The following is an 11,883-nucleotide window of genomic DNA, read 5'->3' on the forward strand; positions in this document are numbered from 1 at the left end:
ATTTTGTTTTAAGAAGTAGAACTTTATATTCTATATTATATATTCTATTCGAGTGAGACCTTACTGGTCTGGTCTCAATTCAGGTAACATTTCATGATGATAAGGAAAGTTCTACTTCTCCAAGATTTCTTTACTAATAAATTGTTTTCGGTTGCACAGACATCAACAACGATAAATTAAGGTCTGCCTTAAAGATGGGACTGATTAACAATTGCTGTTTATATGAAGTACCTAAATTTAATTACGCATTTGCTTTAGAGATGAATCTAATACTTGATTTACTCCTTATTTTTCATTCTTCAGTTTTACCATGAAAGCATGCATTAATTCAGTCAACACACGGATGTAGCCTACTCAAATACCCAGGCTACGCCAGCGTTTCTGACCTAACCGTTGGGCTACGCCCGCTCGCTGTAAACAATAATATACAATTGGAATACTTTTGTATTTTCCGTACAGTCATGTTATTGATTTATGTCATGCGAAATACTGTCATTCAGCAGGAAATGTTTCTTCTATCTGTAAGTTGTATTTATTTTATCTAAATATTTATTCTTTTTTTCTTTGTAACGATTTAAAGTGCATAAGTGATCAATTAGGAAGTGCCTCAATGCTCGTTATTTTAGGCAAAGAACTAACGTAAATAACGTATATTATTTAGTAGACATGGTAGAGTACATGTATATATGTATACGTGGTATTAGTAAAAATGGAGCTATTTTATATAATACGCTGTCATATGTTCCACATGAATGACTAGACGTGACCTAGACATGTATGGGAAAATAAGTTCTAATGATAATATACATAATTGAGACGCGTCACGACAAAACCAACATAATGGGTTTGCGACCAGCATGGATCCAGAACAGCCTGCGCATCCGCGCAGTCTGATCAGGATCCATGCTGTCATGCTATCAGTTTCTCTACTTGTTATAGTGTTGTAAGCGAACAGCATGGATCCTGATCAGACTGCGCGGATGCGCAGGCTGGTCTGGATCCATGCTGGTCGACACCCATTATGTTGGTTTTGTCGTGACGCGGCTCATAGATTTATGCAAAGTTTTCTTTCACAGAAAATAGACACAATTTATAACTATGAATTTCAAGTACAACAGTCATATGCAATTATATATATAAAAAAATAAACATGACCCGCATGACACAGTATCAAAGTTCAACAACTTTTCAATATACATGTACATAAGTACGTGGAACTTGTTTTGTTAACTAATTTCAGTGTAATAAATCTTTAATATATACCATATATCAATTATAGTGAACGTGAACGAAGATGAGGGTTATAAAAAGGTTGTTAGTTATATGGCTGGTTGGATTAGTACATGCAAAAAATGTCCTTATATTGTTGGGTAAGTTAATTATTCTTTATAAGAAATTATTTTTTCTCGAATCTATTTTTTTTTCATTTTCGAAGTCAATAATGAAAGTAAACAAATAAAGCTATCCGGTTAATATTATCACAAATCTTACTCATTGAGACTTAATTTATTCTTTCTACAAGGAAAATGATGAATGTATACCTGAGCTAAAACTGCACGAAATTAACGTGCTCAATTTCAGGTTAAATATTTCAGGTGACGACGTCGGGTTCCAGTTTGGTGCCTATGGCAACACGAAGATCAAGTCACCGAATGTAGACGCTTTAGCCCAACGTAGTCTGTTGTTCCAAAATGGGTTCACATCTGTCAGTAGTTGTTCACCAAGCAGGTCAGTTTTAAATTCCAAGCATGAAAGATAATACAATGTCTTTAACAAATAAACAATATATGTAATTGTTTCAAACGGCTTATGTCTTGCTTTGATTGACCATCTCTTTATATTTTTACAATAACTATACGATTCATGAAGATTCACTTTACAAAACAGAGTGCTATGAACAGTTTAGAGCCTTGTCAGAATGCCCGGATGTGTAGGCTGGCCTGGCTCTATACTGGTAATGAAGGGTAACCTTTTTCGGGTCCAGGAGATGTAGGATGAAGAATTATATCAAGCTAATAAGCGAGCCTATGAAATTGGCCTGGTTTCGTTTTCGTTTTGTTTGTTTGTTTCTTGGTCTTTTTTTATTTCTTAATTAAGGCAAGTCTTGCTATCAAATAAAAAAGTGACATGGAATACTTTTAAGTTGTTTCTGCTACAATTAAAGTTACTGTTACAGGTCAGTGATACTATCCGGTTTACCCGTGCATCAGAATGGTATGTACGGACTTCACCATTCATTCCAACATTTTCAATCCTTCGATGGTGTCCGCAGTCTTCCGATGATTCTTGACAAGCACAATGTTCGGACAGGTTTGTGCGTAATGTCAGATTTTCTATGTACAAGTCATTTAAAACTCCGTCTTATTTGATTCAGAACAATTGAATAGTTTGCTTGTTGCAGGTCAGTAGTTATGTCTGGGCTACCCGTGCATCAAAATGGGATGTATGGTTTGCACGGAGGTTTCATGCATTTCCAATCCTTCGATGGCGTTCGTAGTATGCCTATGATATTAAACCAACACAACATCCGAACAGGTTGATATTGCATGAATAGCTGTACTATATGTGTATTCTCATATATTATGCATAGATCCCTGACCTATCTAATTCTTATTATCGGATTAGTGTATCACCACAACCTATATTTGTTAAAAAATAGCACATGTCAATATTTGAGGTTAAATCTATTGTTATTCAAGTAAAAGGTCAGAGTAGGGGTCTATCAATTGTCATTAACGTATACATATATCACAGGGTGCGTCCACTGCCAAGTTGTTAATGTCGTTGACTTCTAACCACTTGCCCTTCACCGCTGTGGGTTCGAATCCCGACATGGACTTTGGATTCTTCATGTGGAAAGCTATCTAGCAAGCTTACGGAACGTTGGTGGTTCTTTTCAGGTGCCCTGAAATATTGCATGGACGGTCACCTTAGGTCTTCCTTCACTAATAAAGTCGTCGCCATATGACCTATACTGTGTCGGTGTGATGTAAAGCCCAATCAAACAAACACAACTAGTGTTCTGCATTGTTGCACTGTACATGTTCATGTATTATATTATTTTAAGCCCTGTTAGTGTATATCTTAGAAATACATTTCTATCTAACTAGTTATTCTATAAATTGTTTTAATTTATAGTTTTTCTTCCGTTTTAGATCTTTGATAAGTTGTAGAATTCTATATAAAATTCACAATTTTTTGTTACTATTGTCTTCTACCGAATCACAGAGTCAACGCAACATAACTTGTTGTTAATTATTTCGGACCCGGGCATATTATTCTTGCCCTGTATATCTGAATATTTTGTTTGATAGTTAGCATGTCAGTAAAGGCACTTTTACATTAAATCTAAGTTTTTCTTTTTTACATCTTTTTCCTTATAATTTTGGAGCAAATTTCTGGATAATGAAACTTCTCTCACCAGCATAAATATGGTTCTATTAAATTAAATATACATCAGTTTATCGAGTGCATCGATTCATTTTTTTCCACGTTTCATTAAAAAAAGAAACCATTGTGACAAAATGTCGGAACTTCCATTTTTCAGGAATTGTGGGTAAAAAGCACGTAGGTCCAGATTCTGTGTATAAATTCGACTATGAAGTCACCGAGGAACATTACGATCTTAATCAAGTGGGCCGAAATATAACGTGTATGAAGGAATATATTCGAAAATTTCTCCAAGGCTCCAAGAATGATTCAAGGTCATATTAGTATTTGATTTATTTTTTCATAAATAATATAAAAGATATATAATTCAGGTAATGTACATATAGATTGAAACAAAATTTATTAGCTAACGCATGTATATGTTTGAATGATCTTTTTGACAACTAACGCAATGCTAAAAGGGTACAGCACATTCTCTCAAAATGTGAAGCATAGATATAGGTCATGTACATCACAGGCAATCGGTGCGTGGCTAGTATATTATACATGTACATGACCACGCCCACTTATTTTTTTATAAATTTTTTTTTTTCTTATTAATAAAATATTTTTTTATTCAAAATGTTTTTAAAATATCTTATTTTCAATAAATCAACAAAGAAAATTTGTTTTTAAAAAAATTCATCCATATATACTATTAATATAGTAAAGGTAGAAAGGTTCGCCAGCGGACCTACCACCAGGCCTTATGTTACCTCCCAGATCTTTGTTAATTGTCAACCAATTTTCACCAAATAAAGTGCAATCTACGCAGAAATGATTTCTCTTTCGAAAAATGTACAATATCAGAACAGTTGGTACGACAAAAGATGGAATTTTAAAGCGAAAATGCACTTTTTGTCTAGGTCGGCCATCGCTTGACCGAGCCGAAAGTAGACGATTTGAACATAAATCGATCTTTTTCTTAATAACAAACTAATGTCAGTGCATGCAAACAGTTGAAACAGAAAGGGCAGCTATAATACTATCGCTTACCGGTCCAAAGTTAATCCAAAACATCTGTAGGTACGCACTTTCGGTAGTTATTTGCACTAAATTTTTAAATTCCCTGACATTACATGTATACAAATGCTGACCCGGGTGTACCTGATGCGTACCGCTTTTCGCATAATAAAAATTGAGCGAAGCTGGGTACCAGCGGGAACCGAGCATGCGTACCTTGAATATCCGGATCAGAATTTGTATACATGTACAATGTCGGGAAATTTAAAAAGTTAGTGCAAATAACTACTGAAAGTGCGTACCTGCAGACGTTTTGGATTTACTTTGGACCGGTAAGCGATAGTATTATAGCTGCCTTTTCTATTTCAACTGTTTGCATGCACTGACATTAGTTTGTTATTAAGAAAAAGATCGATTTATGTTCAAAATCGTCTACTTTCGGCTCGGTCAAGCGATGGCCGACCTAGACAAAAAGTGCATTTTTGCTTTAAAATTCGATCTTTTGTCGTACCAACTGTTCTAATATTGTACATTTTTCGAAAGAGAAATCATTTCTGCGTAGATTGCACTTTATTTGGTGAAAATTGGTTGACAATTAACAAAGATCTGGGAGGTAACATAAGGCCTGGTGGTAGGTCCGCTGGCGAACCTTTCTACCTTTACTATATTAATAGTATATATGGATGAATTTTTTTTAAAAACAAATTTTCTTTGTTGATTTATTGAAAATAAGATATTTTAAAACATTTTGAATAAAAAAATATTTTATTAATAAGAAAAAAAAATATTTATAAAAAAATAAGTGGGCGTGGTCATGTACATGTATACTATCCTAGCCACGCACCGATTGCCTGTGATGTACATGAGAGATTGCACTCAAACAGAGTCTGAAATTTTCATATTATTTTGTTGTTTTCTGTGATTCCGAGTGATCACACATTTTTTCAGACTTTTATATTTGAAAATACGAAGTTATTGTTCAAGCGTTTCTATTTCGCCTTAAAAAATTGTCAAACCTTCCTATGAATAATGCAGTGCTATGAATGGTGCATACAAAACTGGCATGTTCTTTTAAAGGACGAGGGTATATTCTGTCAAAATGTTTTCTAACTTGATCTTATGGGAAATATTAAATTGTGGTTATACTTTAGTTTTTGATACCTTTAAATAAGATCCTTACGACATGTACATTAGTATAACTGATTTAAATGGTTTCTGATGAATTGCGTGCAATAATTCAAAAAGTCGTTTGCATAACTTAATATTATTTCTTCTGTTCATTTCATCATTTCACTTAAAGGCCTTTCCTTCTGTACATTGGAATCCACGACATCCATCGTTGTACTCCATATATTGGCGGCAAACTTGGAAATTTCTGCGATAAATTTGGTGATGGTACGACACCGGGCACGGGTTATATCAAAGACTGGAAACCAATAGTCTACAGACCGGAAGACGTAGAAGTGCCGTACTTTCTTCCGGATACACCAGCTACCAGGGAAGACCTTGCCGCAATGTACAAAACATACAGCCGATTTGATCAAGGTATAAAATATTTTATAAGAATGTTTTCATGTTTTTAATTACTTGACCAGAATCCTGGGCATATTAACAATTTACTTAAAATTTTTAAAAAATAATTGATTTCGCCTTTTCATATTAATTTTATAGCGCATACTTTTGTCTGTCTGTGCAGATTTAGTGTTGGACTTCAGTTAGAAACTAGAAGAACGAACTGAGCGAGTTTAAACGGATTTTGTTTATATTTATTTTGTTTTCATTAAGCGGTGCTTGTCGAACTAATTAAAGTTCATCTTGCGCAACGCAGCCTACATCCACTTTACATTAATTTTGTTCTTAACATATAGGCACTTAATTAGTATTGATGATGTATTTGAAATACATGTAAAAGCTTTTGCAATAAGAAAGCAATGATGCACAATTGAGTAATGTATATTATAAACACAATATTTATTTATTTTTAGATTGGGTGATGGGGGCAATATTGTATTAGATACATTATTATGCATATCAATTTTACTGTTTTGTTCAAGTGAAAACATACTACATGTTGTCATATGCAACTGCATTACATTGTGCAGGTGTTGGTCTTTTTATGCAAGAGTTAGAAGACGCTGGATTTGCAGACGACACTTTGGTGATATTTACGTCAGATAATGGTATTCCGTTCCCATTTGCTAAAACAAATCTTTATGACCCTGGACAAGGAGAACCATTTATGATATCTTCACCGTACCATAAAGAAACCTGGGGAAAGGTAATTTTTATTATTCTTCTTTCCTCTGGTCATGTTAATTGCAAGGAGGAACTTTCTGGTTTTAATGTTCGAGCTTACGGACGGTCGGAGGTTCTACTACCTATCGTGTGTGAAACAACACACGGGGTGGCATCTTGGGACTTCCTCCACCAAGAAAGCTGGGAAGCTGCAGCATGACCTTTGCGGTGTTACTTAAAACTTAATCAAAGAAAACAAGGAAGGGCTTGAACCCTTCTTTATGTATGGTGTATTTTGAGGACCGTGATTAGAATCACAAACCTTTCAGAAAGTGAGAACCGACACTAGTGATAGCAAGATTATGTAATGGCCAGTATAAAATGCGATTAATTATTTCTGAATTAAATCAGTTTTTTTATCAGAGTATTTATAAAGTATTTGGAGAATACCATTAATTACAAATACTCACTAGTCTAGTGATTTTTTATTTATTTTAGAAAACTGACGCTATGGCGAGTACGATGGACATCGTGCCAACAGTTTTAGACTGGTTCGATATAAAATATCCCAGTTATAAAATGAACGGTAAAAAGGTAGCTCTTACCGGAAAATCATTGCTTAATGCACTTAAGCCACAAGTTCCAGTCGGGCAGTTCGATCAAATCTTCTCAAGTCACGTTTTTCACGAGGTCACCATGTATTATCCAATGAGAGTTGTCCGTACGAAGAACACAAAACTCATTCACAACATCAACTTCCGGGCGCCATACGGATTAGCAACAGACTTGTACCAAAACCCAACTTTCTTGGATATCCTAAATAAAACGAAATCGGGACAACCGACTAAATGGTTCACAACTTTGCAGAAATATTATTATCGAGATGAATGGCAACTCTTTAATTTGACCTCTGACCCGCATGAGCAGGCGAATTTGGCGGGTTCAAAGGAGTACAAAACTGTTTTTCAAAACATGAAGAAGACTTTGAAACAGTGGCAGTTGGACACAAATGATCCTTGGAGATGTCTGCCAGATTCAGAACTTGAAGGGGATGGTGCGTGCTATGACATGGACAATCGTAAACAACCGGAAATGTCAATCCACGTGCTGCGTTAAATTGGGAACGCAGTGTAATGACAATGAAGATCTGACTTTTCTACAGTATATGCATTTTATTTTCCATTTGAACGATTAATCGGTATTTAAATTCTAATTACTGATGTGATATAACAGTATTACCTTTTAAGTAACATAATGATATTATATTTTTTTATGACTTTCTTTTCATAAAATTTGATATTTGAAGTTAAAAAAATATAGATTTACTAGATTATAGATTTAATTGCATTTACACATCCTTAAACTAATTGATTAATTCTCATTTAGTAAATTACCACAATTGTTTGTGTTTATATGTTTTTTTTTATTCTATATTTGTTGTTTTGTTGTGTGTTTTTTTTTCAAGATTTTGTACAATTTTGTGATTTTTTCGTGATATACATGACAAGCCAAAGACAAGTTTTTTTTAGATAATGGACATTTAGATGTAGAACCAAAACAAGAAATATGAACGTATCCTCTCCGGTAATAACGTAAAACATATTTCAATATTTAATTGAATCTATGTTTAAATAGATCTACCATTTATTATGTATTTACATTGTCCAGTGTTTCCTAACATAACTGGAAATTGTTTCATACATTTCAAATGTTCACAAAGACTGCTTTTAGTTCTATGATAAGGTTATATATATGTTTATGCATTACTTTTTAATTTGTAATATATTTGTTGATTACATAATGAATGTTATTACAGATGTCTACTTGTAAATATTTTATATGCAAAAGTAATATTCTTTATTTTTGACGCTGGCATTTTCAGGTATTTTGTTTTATTTTTTTTACTGTGCTTTACACGAGTCGGTTTAGTTTGGCGAATTCATTCATGATGTTTTGTCTTTATCTTGCATTTAAAAGCATACATTTGTACATGTATTATATGTTATTTTGGTTTTGGAGTGATATATGTGGATATATTACCTGCTAAGATTTTATATCACCCGAGCCATAAGGCGAGGGTGATATTTTATCTTGGCAGGTAATATATCCACATATATCACTCCAAAACCAAAATAATAATTTTATTACCCTTCACCTGCCGAGTTTAGACGATTTTTTAAAAAATCATTGCTGTTTCAAATGAAACGTTGAAATAAGATTCCCTTTAGGGTACCTCTTCATCACAACATGACGTCACATAAATAATGACGTATTTTTCCCCGTACCTAACGAATGTAAACAAGAGAAAAGGAGTAGTGTATTGAACGGACTTTTTTGTAATTAATATCAAGCTTTCACAAGGTCATATTTGTTTTCAATACTGATGGGAATATGTATCATTACTCTACTTTGGTAAATATTTATCATTTGACAGTTAAAAAGTGCTTGTAAATCGGAATTTACACCGCGTAAAATCAAACCGTACGCGCATCACCTCAGCGCATATTGTTTACAAAGTTGGGTACCCAACGGGGAAATTTAGTGTGTATATTACCCGTCTGGCTCGGTTATATAAATTTCTTTCGGGTGATCAATATCCAATCAAAAAGGCGGAAAAAATTTGGAAGGGTAATAAATGTATTTATTATCCGTCCAGATTTTTTCCGCCTTTTTGATTGGTTATTGATCACCCGAAAGAAATTGATATTACCGAGCCAGACGGGTAATATACACACTAAATTTCCCCGTTGGGTACCCCACGTTGTAAACAACATGCGCTGAGATGATGCGCGTACGGTTCGATTTTACGCGGTGTAAATTCCGATTTACAAGCACTTTTTAACTGTCAAATGATAAATGTTTACCACAGTAAAGTAATGATACATATTCTCATCAGTATTGAAAACAAATATGACCTTGTGAAAGCTTGATATTAATTACAAAAAAGTGCGTTCAATAGACTACTCCTTTTCTCTTGTTTACATTCGTTAGGTACGGGAAAAAATACGTCATGTATTTATGTGACGTCATGTTGTGATGAAGGGGTACCCTAAAGGGAATCTTATTTCGACGTTTCATTTGAAACAACAATGATTTTTTAAAAAATCGTCTAAACTCGACAGGGGAAGGGTAATAAAATTATTATTTTGGTTTTGGCTCGGGTGATATAAAATCTTAGCAGGTAATATATCCGCATATATCACTCCAAAACCAAAATAACATATAATATTGAAAATCATTCAAGAAAATGCATTTGAATAATACTATGGTGAATGTTTTATCATGAATATTAAAGTAAATAACAGTAAGGGCTTTCTAGAATTATACATGCATTGACCTTTCATTCAGTCCACACACCGTGTATTCTTGTCCGACACTTTCAAGCCCAGAGCTTAGATGTTTATCATGTTGTTTTTCCAAGTGGATCTTTACAAAAGTTATGTTTGAAAATACGCCCTTGTGGTAAAAAATAGCCCTTTACCGGGCCACTTATTTTACACAGAAGTTAAGAATACTTTCCTCAGAAATTACAATGAGCTTAGATATTTGGTAGAATCTTATAGCCCTCTTTAAAAAATTAAAAGCTTTTTTTCCTGGGTGTCGAAATTGACACTGCTTCAAGGTGACATAGACTAATAAGTTACTTTTCTGAAAGTATATGTCATAGAGCTAAGACATAAGGCGTAGTATTTGACTAGTATTCCTCAATAAAAGTGAATTAATCGTGGCCTTGGAGTGAAAAAAATCCTGTCTCGGTGTCGCATAAATTTGTTACAGTGACTTAAAGGGGATGTCCGTGGCCGAGTGGTAAAGGTCGTTGTCTTCAAACCACGTGCCCCTTACCGTTGTGGATTCGAATCCCGACAGGGACATTGGATTCTTTAATGTTATGAAGCTATCCAGCTAGCTTACAAAACGGTGGTTATACTCGGGTGCCCTTTCGTGCCTGAAATAATTCATGGAAGGGCAACTGAGGTCTTCCTCCACCAATAAAGCTGGTACGTCGCCATATGACATATATTTGGGATGTCTAGTCTGTAAAGAATAACACATAGGACAATGGTGTGATTTCTTCTATCATTATGGAAGACAAATTTGTATTACCTGTAATTTGCATGAATCATACGGAGGAGTCCGTGACCGAGTGGTTAAGGACTTCTAACCACATGTCCCACAACTCTGTGTGTTCGAGTTCCTGTAGGGACCTTGGATTCTTTCATGTGAGGGAGCTATGTTACGGAACGTCGGTAGTTCTACTCAGGTGCTCGTTCGTGCCTAAAATTATGCATGGAAGGGCACCTGAGGTCTTCCTCCACCAGTAATGTTGGAACGTCGCCATATGACCTATACTGTGTCGGTGTAAACAAACGTTTCAAAATAAAGTGTTGTTAAAACTGAGGTGAGACGTGTGGTAGGGAGTAAATACATGCACATTTAGTCCCGAGTGCGTTACCGAAGAAAAAATATTAACGAATAAAAAGAAAAACCTTTGAGATGAAAATGCCTTTTAATCGCTTGTTTCTTTTATTTATGGGATAAACCATGATATTATTTTGTTAATTAAAAAAAAAACATTGATTTGAATGTTTATGTAAAACATTTAGTAATAATGTCTATAACTGTTAAACGTACGTCATTGCACACGAATTCCTAAAACGCTTCAACTTTGAGAATTCCATCGTACGTATTTGTCAACATTTTTTCTACATCCTCCATTCTTATATTGCCGAGCGATTTTTTATATTCGTCTACATAAGAATACCATTTTATAACATTCTCCTCTGTGTATTTTGACAGTTTCTCGGCTATCTTTACAATTATATCGTCAACTGTTTCTGTAATATTTGTGTCATTTCCAATGTCTTCAGCGATATCCATTAGAACCGCAAACTTAAGCTTTGAAAATTCTTCTTGTACAATGTTCACAATTGGTTTTTTCAGCATTGTACAGAAATGCTCCATGACCAAAAACTTGCAACTTCGAAAGCTTTTTGCGATATCATTATGATCTACAGTCGGCTCTTCAAGCGAATTCATGATTGGTTGAAAACATTCTTCCGGCGGATGTAGAATGATACCGAAATATTTCGTTGTTCGTCTTATTTTTTGCAAGACCGGAAACGGGTTGCAGACGATCTCCGATAAGGTAGCAGCTACTTCCTGAAGAGTTGATTCGGGTATGTGGCTTATGATGTTGTTTTTTGGAATGATGTACTGAGGTAAGACACCTTTTCTCAGGTTGTCAGCTAATTGTGA

At 34.6% G+C, this 11,883-nt stretch overlaps 1 protein-coding gene across 2 annotated transcripts; it reads left to right on the forward strand.

Annotated features, from left to right (window-relative positions):
- The first annotated feature begins 370 nt into the window (after window positions 1-370).
- LOC132754267 (N-sulphoglucosamine sulphohydrolase-like) lies at window positions 371-8,006 on the forward strand. 2 transcript variants are annotated; one of them, XM_060744886.1, is made up of 8 exons: window positions 371-521; window positions 1,280-1,370; window positions 1,596-1,728; window positions 2,177-2,310; window positions 3,548-3,704; window positions 5,693-5,937; window positions 6,495-6,670; window positions 7,126-8,006. In XM_060744886.1, exons 2-8 carry the CDS (start codon window positions 1,295-1,297, stop codon window positions 7,741-7,743), a joined length of 1,539 nt encoding a protein of 512 aa, XP_060600869.1. In that variant the 5' UTR covers window positions 371-521; window positions 1,280-1,294; the 3' UTR covers window positions 7,744-8,006. The 2 variants fall into 2 exon arrangements, with proteins under 2 accessions (XP_060600869.1, XP_060600875.1); XM_060744892.1 differs by lacking the exon at window positions 2,177-2,310 and adding an exon at window positions 2,402-2,535.
- The last annotated feature ends 3,877 nt before the right edge of the window (window positions 8,007-11,883 follow it).

This window comes from Ruditapes philippinarum, unplaced genomic scaffold, assembly GCF_026571515.1.
Source record: "Ruditapes philippinarum isolate M1 unplaced genomic scaffold, ASM2657151v2 ctg6128_1_1_1_1, whole genome shotgun sequence".
In the NCBI taxonomy this organism is placed as follows: Eukaryota; Metazoa; Mollusca; class Bivalvia; order Venerida; family Veneridae; genus Ruditapes; species Ruditapes philippinarum.